This window comes from Habropoda laboriosa, unplaced genomic scaffold, assembly GCF_001263275.1.
Source record: "Habropoda laboriosa isolate 0110345459 unplaced genomic scaffold, ASM126327v1 scaffold67, whole genome shotgun sequence".
NCBI classification, from domain to species: domain Eukaryota; kingdom Metazoa; phylum Arthropoda; class Insecta; order Hymenoptera; family Apidae; genus Habropoda; species Habropoda laboriosa.
The window spans coordinates 1,906,926-1,920,807 of NW_017100242.1; the positions used below are offsets into that span (position 1 = coordinate 1,906,926).

The window sequence follows — 13,882 nt, forward strand, 5'->3', positions numbered from 1 at the left end:
AATATATATAAATATTACAAATAAATTTTTTTTTTTTCGTTGGCGGTCACCCATCTTGACATTAGTCGCGAGGGAGTGCAGCTTGACTTGGAAAAGCTACCGGCGAGTCACCCTACCCGCTCCACAGTTCTCCCAGGACGAAAAAAAAATGCATTCTTATGTTATTTAAAGTTAGAATAATTATAGTAAATTTACTATAGTCGTTTGACACAAAATAGTCACTTCTAAGTGTCACGGTGTTATAAATGGTTAAATTAAAATCCACAATTGAATCGAAATGTTACACGATCGAATAAAAAACCAGAATAAATTGAATTATTCGACGAACCACTTTTGCATGTTATTCAACGAAGAACAGTAATCGTACACAGGACAACCGACAGTTTAAAATTTACGAGCACGCGAGCAACTCGTTAAGTTAAACAAAACTTAACTTCTTCTTTAAAAAATAAAATTATAGAATTCCAATTTTCCATTCGTTTGAAAACGAAAAATACAATAGGACTGATATCACAATGAAACTTGCCTAATCTGATGGTCCCCTAATCTTATTTCGTCGCTTTTGACGAAGACTTTTACGGTTCAAGTAACATTCAAGAACTTTGACGATATACTTACTTGCACAATACAAGAATAAGACGTTATTGGATCAAATTTAAAGACCGTATAAGTCCTTCGAAGAAAAAGATAGAACCGGAGCACATCTTCCTCGTACTTCGGTAAAATAGAGTGTTCATCGAGATATTAAGAAATAAATTTTCCAACTGTCATTTTCAATTTATCGCTCGAAAGTTCTATACAAGTTCCCTATTTCTTAATACATCAACATAGAAACGAGTACAAAAGTAAACGCTTCTTTTCTTTTCTTTTTTTCATTTAATATTCCAATTTTAATTTCACCTATTTTTATTCAAAATGTTCTTTCAATTTTAGAAATTTCTATAGCTTTATTTGAATCAAATACAATTCTTCCAATTTTAATTTTACGTTGTAGCTTTCATATATTAATATTTCTCCTACGTGCCCTTAAATTATTGTATTTTCCAAAGTAGTACAGATAAAAATTTGTAAAAATTTATTGAAAACTTCCTATAGTAGCTAAATTTTTTTAAACAAAAGGTTCATAATTTCCTTAGTAATGTGTTGAATTCCTCTGATATCGGTTCACTCTGACTCAAGAAAGATGCCGAAGCACGTTTGAAGCTGATTTACTATTTTTTGATTGCTCCGATGCAAAGTGATCACTGGCTGGAAAATTTGTGGTTAAAATTGCCTGGCGGATATTCTTATCTCGGTAATATTCATCTAAAACTTTGCGTTGTGCAACGAATTTTAATAGAACCGAGTGTTCTATTGTAATTGCCTGATAGGAACGTTCCAATCCAGAATTTCCTGACACATTGATGTATGATAAATACTCATACAGTTTTCAGGGTGAAAAGAGATCGATATTTATTTTTCCGCATTTTTGCATTCATTATCAAAGTTTAATCGCATCCGTTAAAATTCAGTCAAACTGAGAGTAACTATAGGAAAAAATGGAATTAAACGAGAATGATTAAACTTCACTGTGTCAAGTTCCTGTATAAAATTTTGAATTTAATAAACGAAATTGGAATTTCATCGACTTGAACGAAACGAACCGAGTTACATCGCACAATTTTGCATTTCGCGATTAAATTTACGAGCGGGTTAGTGTGTGTATACATCGAAAGAAATATCTAGGAGATTCTTGGAAGGCAAATAATGTTAAAATGTTGGAGAAAGGAAAGAAGGTTGGCTACTGAAAATTGTATTACCGGCTTTAGAAGACGTAAAATTTGAGGAAATCCAGCCTTCTCTATCTGCGGATAAGTGATTCTCTTCGTCTTATTACCATTTAGCTTTCATGGATCATTCGCTGCAGATTGCTATTGAAGCGGAAACAAATTACGATTTCATTCAATTCTCCTATTATTCGTTGCTTTAGTTTTGCATATTACTCGATAATTTCCAGATCCTCCTTTGAACATCGTAATTATTACGTTATAATAGATATAAAAGACTGAATAATGTACAAAGAAGAGGAAACTGAAAATGAAGGCTTGAAAAGAATTATTTTTCTCGTTGCATTATAAAAATTTTTATAAAAATATATCGTAGGTATGTTCAATTCTGCACAAATTTGATAGCTTTTACATGAAAAATCATTTTCAAAGGCTCGTGAAACAATGCATACGATCATAAAATTCTTGTATCCGTAATTGACACATTTACAATAAATTAGAAACTAACTTTACGCTAAGGAAAGTTAAGTTAAATGAAATTTATATAAAAATAACATTTAGACGAAGAAGGGTAGTATAAATAAAAATTTTTAGCGTAATATAAATAAACAAATTAAAATGTAATTACTGGACAAAGTATATACAATAAATTTGCATATTATGCAAATAGTTTGCTTAATCCATTCTAATGTTATACTTTGACAACGTTTTTTTGTTTAAAACATTTATTTAGTAATTTCTTACGTACCCTAAATCCAGATTCTAATCGTTAACACACATCTTGTTGCAGATATATGGCCATCATGAATCCATTGAGACCTCACATGGGCAAAAGAGCTACACTTTGCGTGGCAATCATCATTTGGATCGTAGGAGCTATGCTCTCGGTACCGATGTTGTTTTTCTACACAACATACACGGAAAACTTTGCAAACGGAGAAGTACGAGTGATCTGCTACGGCGATTTTCCCAACAGAGACCACAATGGTCTCAGTTACGACGAATACCTGTGAGCTTATCTTAATATGCAGTTGAAACACCAGTCTTGTCTCTCATATCGTGCATGCTAGTTGATTCTCATCGAAGGAACAGAAACACCTGACATGTACGCTTTGATTAATAAAAGTTCCACCCGGTAACTCGAACGTAACACGAACTTTAACAGAACATTGTCATTTTCAAACATTTAAAAACGGTGGAGGTAAATCTCTGAAAACATTATTTTTCAGAAAAATTAAGAATGGTGAGGGTAAATTTCGAAAACATTTTTTCCAAATATTAAGAACGATGGAGATAAATATCGAAAAACGTTATCTTTCTCAAAAATTAAAAAATGGTAGGGATAAATATCGAAAAACGTTATCGTCTCAAAAAATTAAGAATGATCGCGATAAACACCAGAAAACATTATCTTCCTGAAAAATTCAAAATTGGTAGGGGTAAATTTCGAAAAACGTTATTTTTTCAAAAAATTAAGAACAGTGGAAGTAAATTTCGAAAATTCTTTACCACCGTAACATAGAAACATGTCCCATAATCAACGCTAAAATTCCCTAATAAACTCGCTCGTTCCACTAACGAATTTACAACGTCTGGTCGATACGATACTAACTTTCACAAAGGAACGTAAATTAAATCACGCAATACTTTCCGCACGGACATAATACTTACGAACAGCAGTGTACATCAACCAGACAAAAGTCTGTCACGAGCACATAGTGCACATCGGTAAATATGATCATTATTGCGCTAAAACAGACAACTCGTTATTACGGTCATCCAACGGGGACGTGAATTGTGACCCAACGGTGATGTAACTGCAAAACTTTGTATAAACAGAAAATACATACGAGTGTTTTACGCGTGCCAGTTTACCAGACGTTTCAGCGAAATGAACGTTTTATTGTTCACAGGGCTTTGAAGTAGTATACAACGATTAGAAAATTGAGCACTGAGGTAATTAAGAAAATATATCGAAATACTTTTTGGTAAAGTTTCACGCACCAAACTTTTTACCCGATAAAATTCCATTTATCAACGATTAAACTTTATACACTGCACGTGACGTTATATTTTAATTAACGATCAATTCTACGGTAATATTCTTGTCGATACACCGACACCAGGGTTTGAATTTTAATTACACTTTGTCCATCGGAGAATTAACGACAAATTGTTGTTTCTAATCGGGTGATATCGATTTGACCAAACAACGCAGCGTCTTTGTACGAATTTTTTTACATCTAGAAATTTACGAAACTGTTACTTTTTAAGGTAGCGTTCAAATAAAATTACGAAAACGACTGCAGAGCTTTTGTAAAATGTTTTATTCGGGAAACATTGAGAACGTAAGAGTTTAATTAAATTTTAACGATAGTGGATGTAAAGGACTTGAAATCTGTCTGGAATAAAAAAGGTAATAGATAGATGGACGAAAACTGCTTTATGAAGAATTGTGCAAAAAATGGAGTATAATAACGTAAATCACTTCTTTTTAAAAAAACAACGCTTTGTTGTTACAGTGGATTTTTAATCTTATAATAATTTAAAGGGAAACACAAGCAGTAACTTATTTATTCCATTTTTATTTCATCTAAATTCTTTGTGTATCCAAAAACTTGTTAAAAATTGGATATTCAATATTTGCAATTCGTATACTTTTGGAAGATACAATTACATTTTCTTTAAGAATGAATTTTTATTATTGGAGAATTTTTTTGAAGAATTACAAAACACTTTGTGGCGGGTACGTCGTCGTCAACAAACCCTTACCGAACCTCGTTCTATTCTTCCACGCGAACTTTCTCGTTTCCAACTCCTTCAGATTTTAGTTTCCGTTCTTTTGTCTCTCCCCGGGTTAAGACTTGCCTTCGTCCTCGAGTGGCCTAAGAAGCGCACATGTGGCATCCAGGTTCGCACGAGGATGAACACCCGCTTTCTACGAATTTTCCGTTTCCACCACTTTCTCCACTTCTATCTTTATCTATCGCTACTCCTGTCTCCCTGTCCTAACAATATAAAAACCCAGTACGCCTACACCTCCGGACAGTTTTTCCTTTACCGACCATCGCGACGTACCCGCCGAACCGCTGCCGCCGGGACAAGTAACAAAATAAACGATTGTATTTTCTGGACCAGTTGTACGCCTATACGACCATACACTTATACTTTAATAAATTGAGGTGAAAACAGGGTAACGACGTTCCTCACCCACCTCAAATTTTTACCAAACACAGATATTTCTACGCAAAAGCTACTTTTAGCTTCAATTGCGTCGCATAATGGTACAAACGTAAAACAGATACATTTAAAAATGTATTACTCGGTACTCCTACAGAAGTAGTTTATTCGAAGTTAAAGCTCTTGTGTGTGTGGATATTTAAGAAATTACAAGGTTATTTTATAATAGTTTATCTACTTTTTCCTATGAAAAAGAATTCATTAAATTCATTTTATTTCATTCCATTTCCCAAAATTTCACTAAAATATATGTCATGTTCATGGTTGAACAGAACATGACAGTTCGTAGCGCTTTAATTTTGAAGCAACGCGTATTCGCAAACGCAAGGGATAGATTTACTGAAAATATACATGTACAGTAAAGTCTCCCACAGTGTCCACCAGTTTCGATTTTCACAGTGCCGATACACATGGTCCTACGCCTTGGCCTGCGTTATTCCTGCGCCTATGTTATCTTGCTCGCAGTCAGTCAAGAGTGTAGCACTACGTGACCCGATTTTTTTGACGAGATTTCATGGCTCCAAATACAAATTTTTTAATTTTACTTTTTTTTATCTGAAAACTTTTTTAACATATTGGTAAGATTTTTGTAATGAAAATGAAATCAAACATGATATAATTTGAACAACACTTATCGAGTGATTAATTTCATTTCATAATACATGTATCACTTTGGATGAATTACAAAACCGAATTGCGAGCAAAATACATTAAATATCTGTACACATTGTCCATCGAATATGGAGGGAGAGACACCGCTTGGTGGACAGTGTGAGAAGAGAGGCACTATTTGAGGACAATGTGGGGATAATTATTTTATTAAAGAAAATTTAAAAATCCTAATTACTTTATTAAAGCGTTTTTCAAATATCCTAATTATTTTATTAAAGTATATTTTACATATCTTCTTTTCTTCATAGTAAACAATGCACGTAAACAATGTTTTATTAGAAATCGTCAAAACCCAAAGACTATTGGCCAAATTGAAAAAGGGAAAAAAGGTTCTTGATTTCTAAATGATCGAGTAATAAATAACTTTCACAAAAAAATTCAAACCAATTGCCTGCTAAATTTACTTTTGTAAGTTGTATCACTCTTCTAGCGAACCTCACATTTTTAGCAAATAATACTTGAATCAGATTGTACCAATATTGCAAGAGTATTATGATTAAAATTTAAATGTCAAAATGGAATGGCTCTATCTTAATGCGAGATAACACGTAACTTATTACTTAAAGTTTCTCTGATATCTTGTAGAAGCATGATCAACAGCTTCCGTTTATCTTTCTGATCGAGCTGCATATACAGGGTGTCCCGTAATTCCTCGAACACCCGGAAATAGGGGGTTGGTGGGGTGACTCTGAACAACTTTTTCCTTTACCAAAATGTTGTTTGAAGCTTCATTTTTGAATTATTAACGAAAACCACTGGCCAATCAGAGCGCGTGTAGAGCCCACGCTCAGGGACGAAGAACAGAGGCTCATTCGCGCGCGATTCCGACTAATTGCAATTTTTTCCAAAATTTATACAAACGTGGGAATGACGGCAAAAAACCATTTCTCTAAGCCTTATAAAAATAACGGTGCAAAGTCAAAATTTTTTGACAGCGATCGATAACCGAGAAGTGACGCGTACGCATTTGTTCACGATCGCGCGCGGATGAGAGTCAGCGCTCCCGTGCCTGGGCGCGGGCTCTACGCGCGCTCTGATTGGCCGGTGTTTTTCGTTAATAATTCAAAAATGAAGCTTCAAACAACATTTTGGTAAAGGAAAAAGTTGTTCAGAGTCACCCCACCAACCCCCTATTTCCGGGTGTTCGAGGAATTACGGGACACCCTGTATAATACGTACACAGCAGATTGCTCGATAGAAAGCACCTGAAAGCCGCATTTTTAAAGCCTTATTACTTCAAAATAAAACGACGGCGATCACCTGAAAGCTGCATTCTTAAAGCCTCGTTACTTAAAAATAAAACGAGGTTAGATAAAAAATGCTTCCTTCGTCATCCTATATTTCCAGAATTATTGAGAGCTGTCGATGAGAATGGGTATTATCTCGCAAGATTCGTTCTTAGAATAAATGTTAATTCGTAATTCTTAGAAGATGGGATTACTGCGTAGAAAATTGAAAGATGTACGCTTTTATCGACATTTAATCTGTTCTCAGGTACAACGTGATTTTCACAATACTGACATACTTTTTGCCAATTGGGTCGATGACGTTCACATACGCCAGAATCGGTTTGGAATTATGGGGCTCGCAAAGTATTGGTGAAAACACTGCAGGACAATTGGAGAGTATAAGGAGTAAACGAAGGGTATGTAATATTTTCACTGAGTTCATGTATATGCATATATATCATACTTGAACAAAAACGTTAACTGATTATGAGCGAAAATTAATTACGCCACTACATTAACTTCCACGAGTTTCTGGCCTCTAGCTTCAACTTCGCCTTATTGGGTGCGTTTTAGTATTCAGAACTGAGCAATGCTTTAACTAAATTTAACGAAATTTTGTGAGAATTTCTTGAATCTTTAAAGATAAACAAACTTTATTGGGTATTGAAAAATACGGGACTTTCTGTTTATAATGAAAGTGAAATAAATGAAGATGATAATAAAAATTTTGAATAAGAAAGGCTGAAAGAGAAATTATTGCAAATATGAAGAACTCGATAATGAATAGTATATTTTATTTAAACAATAAACATTGAAATTTTAAGCTTCATATTGAACAGAAAAATTTTATTGAAATTTTTTAGGAAAACATCAATGAGACATAATGCAAGTGAATAAAGTGAAATGAAATAAATGGAAATGATACTAAAAAGAATGTAAAAGACTAAAAGAGAAATTATTGCAAATATGAAGAACTCGATAATGAATAGTATTTTTTTTTTAAACAATAAACATTGAAATTTCAAGTGTGACAGCAAACAGAATAATTTTATTTGAAATTTATAGGAAAACATTATTGAGACATAACTTTAAATTAAGTATAATAAGATGTATTACTAAATTTTGGTACAGAAACTCTGTTTCAAATGATTATACTTGATATTTCAAGAGAGATGTGTCACGTAATACTGTTTCAAATAAAATGCATTACAGCTCGTGAAAGGAAACGAAGGTAGAACAATAGATCTCCTTTATCGTGCATAGGAAACCCGCAGTGAAACTGTATAAACGATTTCAATTAATTAAACTTATGCAATTGCCGTTCACACCCCTCAGCGTTGTGTCTGTTAGGAAATGATAAGATAATCGCAGCAATTAGCAAGAAAAATTCGATATACGGGCAACATTTACTCGGGAATAATTTTAATTTACAAACCGTTGTCTTTACAGTAAATAATTTTTGTTAATTTCTAACTAACGTGAATTTGCACAAAATGAACTTTTAATATATAAAAAACTGATACGTGTAAAAATTGTTATTTATGTCGGAGAATTTACAATCTCAAATATGCCACGAGGAATTGCTTCGACTATGTTTACTATGTTTCGTTTACTGAAGTAACTTTCGCAACTGACGAAACTTCGTTAATAAAGTTTCTCTCTTGACTGAAGATTCAAAAATTTACATAAAAATTCCTCCATCGTGAAACACAGCTGAAGAGACTTCGTTGCACTCTTCATACTTTATACATGTTTATCTCGAAAACGACGATAAAGGAGTTGTTCAGAAATTAATAATAAAAAAAGTAAAAACGATAGTTTCGTATGAATTTTTTTAAACGTCGTGCTAAGTAACGTGCGTTCCAGTAGAGCGATATTAATTGCAAAAGGTACGAGTGGAACAGCATCAATTAGTTTTAAACGTGAGACACAAAAACGTTCAAACACGTGGCACAGTATTATGATATATCTACACGTGGGTGTGACAGCAGCTAACAGATTGAACATTAAGCCACGCTATAATTTCTAATTAGAAGGTCTACACCAGGATCGCCACTCCTGCACATAAACTGGATGAGCTTTCAATGCGTCAACAACTACCGATTTTTCTAAAGAATTTTTCCTTCGATGCAATTTCAAATTCTACACTTCACAGTAAAACTTTATTCTAATCTTCCTCATGATTTGAAGAAATGCAAAGGAAAAAAGAAAATTGACAAATAGACGGGAAAGTTCTTCTTATGAAATTTATTCTCTATGAAAATAATTTCTGTTACAAGTCCAAAGAATTTTTTCTTCGATACAATTTCAAATTCTACATTTCACAGTCAAACTTTATTCTAATCTTCCTCGTGATTTGAAGAAATGCAAAAAGAAAATTGACAAATAGACACAAAAGGTTCGCAAAAGACGAAACGTACAGGTTTATTGTTTACGAAAATAATTTCTACAACAAGTTGCTATTTTTCTCTGTCTATCTTATATTTGACGGATACTATCTCGATAAGAGGATTCAATGTGCTTCCTTATATCCCCCATTCCAGAAAATCATTCGCCTGATAAGACGTGATAATCTGAAAGGGCTGAGGTTTAATCAGTAGAGAACTCCACAACTCAACTCGAAAATGACATTCTTGATCGATGACGGTACATGCGACCGAGCGTTATCACGCAGAGAAATGACAAGTTATCATCTTTGTTGCGCGAAGCTTGAGGTGCTATCGCGGTTGATAATGCTCCACGCGTCTAGTATAGCGAACTGTGACAACGTTACCTCAATTGTAAATTGAATACAACTCGGCCGATTTGAAATTGCGTCGCGAATTATGCTTGGAATAAAATATAGATTTTTTTCTGAATTAAATTTCCGTGAGATATACATGTATACTTCTGTTTTGTAAGGATTAGGATACTTAGTGAATGTGAAGCAAATTGAAATAGTCATTGCAAAATTATTGAGGTCTTGAAAGAAATGATTCAGTTTGGAATCTTTCCAATTATTAACATATTCAGGATGGCAGTGTAATTTGGGAAATATTCGCTTACGATTTTTCTAAAGTCTTTATGACCATTAGACTGCGGATTTTTATGCATTTCTGGGAAACTCGAGGACCCAAAGATACACAGAATGCATATAACAAATAAAAATATGTAAATAAACCGAAAGTATAGTGTTTACTATGATATTTAGCGAATAAAACAGTTGTATAACTAGCTTCCATATTTTTAATTCTATTCAGAAAAATCCGCAGTCTAATTATCACTAATATTTCATTTTCTTCAGTTTCTAATCTTTTCTGTTTTCAAATATGCGCGTTTTTTCATAGAATATTATAGAATAATGTGGTCGCACGGTGACTCACATCCTCTTGAACGCGTTAATAGACCGATTAATGTTCTTTATTATTGCCGCATAAAATTTAATATTCTAAAAAATAATAATCCAATTGTGTTTCGATATACTAAGCATAAATTCACAACACAGACAAAAATAGAATAAATTTCCCCTAACTCAGAGCTAACACTGCAATAAACCAAACACGAAAAAGAAAAGAATGACTTTCGCCGACTAGCCGTTTAATTAAAACGAAAACGACCAGGAGAAAAAGGCTCGGAGAGCATTCTCTGCACAGGTATGAGGAAATCTTCTACTACAATCCTCCACTGTGCCGAAGTGATCCTATTGGATTTCGATTAAGTGGCACAGAACGGTCGTTTCCTTCTGCTATATGTATGTATATGCGGAATCACTAGTCCATCTTGCCACATACGTAGTTAACACAATGTTCCAACGGTCGGTATGACCTACTACTTGCAAGAATGGAAGAATGCCAATGGGAAACGTTCAAATTAAAAGAATGACAGATTAATTAGGGCTTCGATCAAAATTCTGAAAATCCAGAATTTTTGGAAACGTCAATTGTCTTTCTGTCACAGTATGTATCTTGGAAAGAGATAGAAAAGAACGATCTCAGAAATTGATTGCTAGGTCCAGATATTATTGTTCAGAAGAAGCAAATAGAAATTTCATTTTTGGAAAAATCAATTTTTCGTCACATTTGTATATTTCTCGACCACGGTATGTATTTTGGAAAGAGATAGGAAACAGTGGTATCAAAAATTAATTGCCAGGTCCATATATGGTACTTTAGAAGAAGCAAATAGGAATTTCATGGAAGAAGACCAGGGAGAATGCATTTTATGCAAGGAGGGATTAGGAAGTCTAAAAAATTGGGTACAAGAATGTAGAGGAGTCGAGAATAAAGGTATAAAGTTGGAGGAAATAGTGGAAGGTAGAGATAATGAGGAAGTAATAGAATGCTTAAGAAGACTAGAGGGGAAAAAGGAGGAGGGATTAAGACTGGCGAGGTAGCTTGCTCAGGAGTACAAGAAATTACCAAAGAGGGAGGATGTGTAAGGAATATGAGGCTAAATAGAAGTGCCTAAGTGATAATATATAGCGAGTGGTAAGAAAATCCCATTTTGCAGGCGAAAGATTAATGAATATATATATACAGGGTGAGCCACGTGAAACAGGCCACCTAATTAACTTCTCCCTAATTATCCACTCTAATTATCGTCTTAATGATGCTTTATTGAAGAACGATAAAGAATAGAATTGACAGTGTTGAACAGTTCGAGTCTCCCTTGAATCTGTCTAATTGATGCAGAAAAATGTATCAAGAAAATTAGCAAATTTTTCAATTAGTTAATGGAAAACTTAGACCGATTAATTGTTGGCCAAATGAAGGAAAATTGCAGGAAATACTTACTCGGGTATAAGACAGAAAATCACGAGAGAATGTTCACTGCATTTTCCGTAGAGAATGCAAAAATTCCAATTGTCCCTGATGTTCGGACTCAGGTCGGAATTCAACTGAACTTTGCGAAATTGCAGGACTCACTTTCACGTTGAACAACATACGAAGAGATTGCACGGTAGCTTAATATTGTATAATTATTTGAACGAACGTAAAAGTTCGTTGATAGCATATGACAAAGGCAACTTCTACTAAATAAAAGAATACATAGTAATTTAGAAAATATTGCTTGGTATCTGTTCATCAGAAATTAATCTCAGAATTTATATTTCTTCTAAAAGAAGCTTTTTCTTTCTCTAAAATTTCTCAGGGAAACTTATAGTTTAATATTGTATTTGAAATTTTAGATAGTAAAAGGGTTGATTACTGTAACGAGAAAAAGGAAACAAACGTGAAGTAGAATATACTTAAGATTCGAATCTCTGGTTACTCGCCACATTTCCCATTTTCATTTGTTCCGTCTGCCTCGATCGAAAATAGTCAAAGAAAACCTCGACCCTCTTTTGGCTCTCGCAAGATAAGCACAGGTCAACGGATACGATGTAATTAAAATTCTCTTGGTCATTACAATATACGAGTTTGGGGGTAGTTTCCGGAAATTCATGTTTCAACTACATATTCTGGATATTTTCGGAGAAGTAACGGAAGTCATTAATAATACACACTCATTAGACGAGACTCTGTGTAGCATGTTAATTATTAAACAAAAATAAAGCTAAGTGATAACACTGCAAACTCTATAAAATAACTTTTTCTCTACAATTCTGTTGAATTACTCCTCTCCAATTATCACCACTGCTTGGAACAATCGACTTTCGCAGCTATCAAACATACTTTTATACGAAATACACAAAGTTAACTTAAAATTACAAATTTCAATAAATATCAAAATAATGTTCACCACAAATTCGCAAAAAGGAGAAAATAATCCCAGAGTACAGAATAGATTTCTAAGTAGAGCTTCTTACCTAAGACTCTCTTCTTAAAAAGAAATCTTAAGAAAGCGTATCACCTTGAAATTTCCAAAAATGGGTAAAAGTTTGAGAATTTTTTTCACAAGTAACCACCGAATGAGAAGCTTCAATTTTTTTTTTCAGAGGATATAAACGTAACTTCCAGCTGTTTCCTCGAATTTTTAGAAAGCAAAAGTTCGCCTACCTTCGCACAGGGTGGTGTGCCTAATTAAAAGATAATCGGACGATGTATAGTGAAATTAAATTAACGAGACAGAACCATCAAAGAGCTTGATCGTTTCTGACAAGAATTCTCAAGAGTGAAAACTATGGAGCTGAAGGTATCAACATGAAAATGACCTGAGGGGCATCGACGACCTCGTAAAATACGAATGTGTCCCGGAAGTATAGTTACACGAATAAATAGAATAGACGGCGCTGCAAGGCCTGAGATTTTCTCTGTGACAAAAGCTCAAGTAAACGTTTCAATATTACGAGGGTGTTAAGAAGCAATGCGTTCATCCTGCGGCGTGTACATAATGACACAATGATACGATTTTATGGACAAGTGGTTTCGCAAACGGTGACCAATCAAACGGCGAATTCCACGGGAGACACTTTAATGTGAACTTCCGTGGTAGCGAATCTAACCTTAGGAACAATCAGCTGACGTCGTTTCAGATTTTCGTTCGTTGCTCGATGCAGTTTAAGCGGCTTATGATAATCGTTTGCTCGTTTGTTAGGAATTTTACGAAGAGATTGTAAACGGTCGAACGAATCTTTGTTTCAATTATTCGGGAATGAAAGTCACTCGTTGCGTGAAATTGTAATAACGGGGGATTTAATGCGTCCACAATTTTCTATTAAAACATTAATGACAAAAATAACTTCCTTATTACGCTCGTGTTCGGGTTTCATTGAATCACACGCTCACATTGCTAAACTATATATACATTAGAATAAGTATGGCTTATAATAATTAGTTAATTGATAATCGAGCCACAGACGTGGCGGAGGTTCCATGCTCGAGAAACAACACACACATCGGATCGGCAACAATTGCCGATCAGCGCGGGTCGCTTTCGCGCATGCGCAGAGCAACACTTCAGCTCGTATATTATATCGAGATATGGAAAAAGGCGGGATGTTGTTTGAATTTAAAATAATCACACCAAATCGATTTTTTTTTAAAGAGTATTCTA

At 34.2% G+C, this 13,882-nt stretch overlaps 1 protein-coding gene across 1 annotated transcript in view; it reads left to right on the forward strand.

The window, feature by feature from the left end:
• Positions 1–13,882, forward strand: part of LOC108572004 (tachykinin-like peptides receptor 99D) — a 41,032-nt gene that overhangs the window by 21,811 nt on the left and 5,339 nt on the right. The window contains exons 2-3 of the mRNA XM_017934183.1: positions 2,557–2,775; positions 7,173–7,323. Of these exons, the coding sequence (XP_017789672.1) occupies positions 2,557–2,775; positions 7,173–7,323 (370 nt within the window). The remainder of the gene's footprint in view (positions 1–2,556; positions 2,776–7,172; positions 7,324–13,882) is intronic.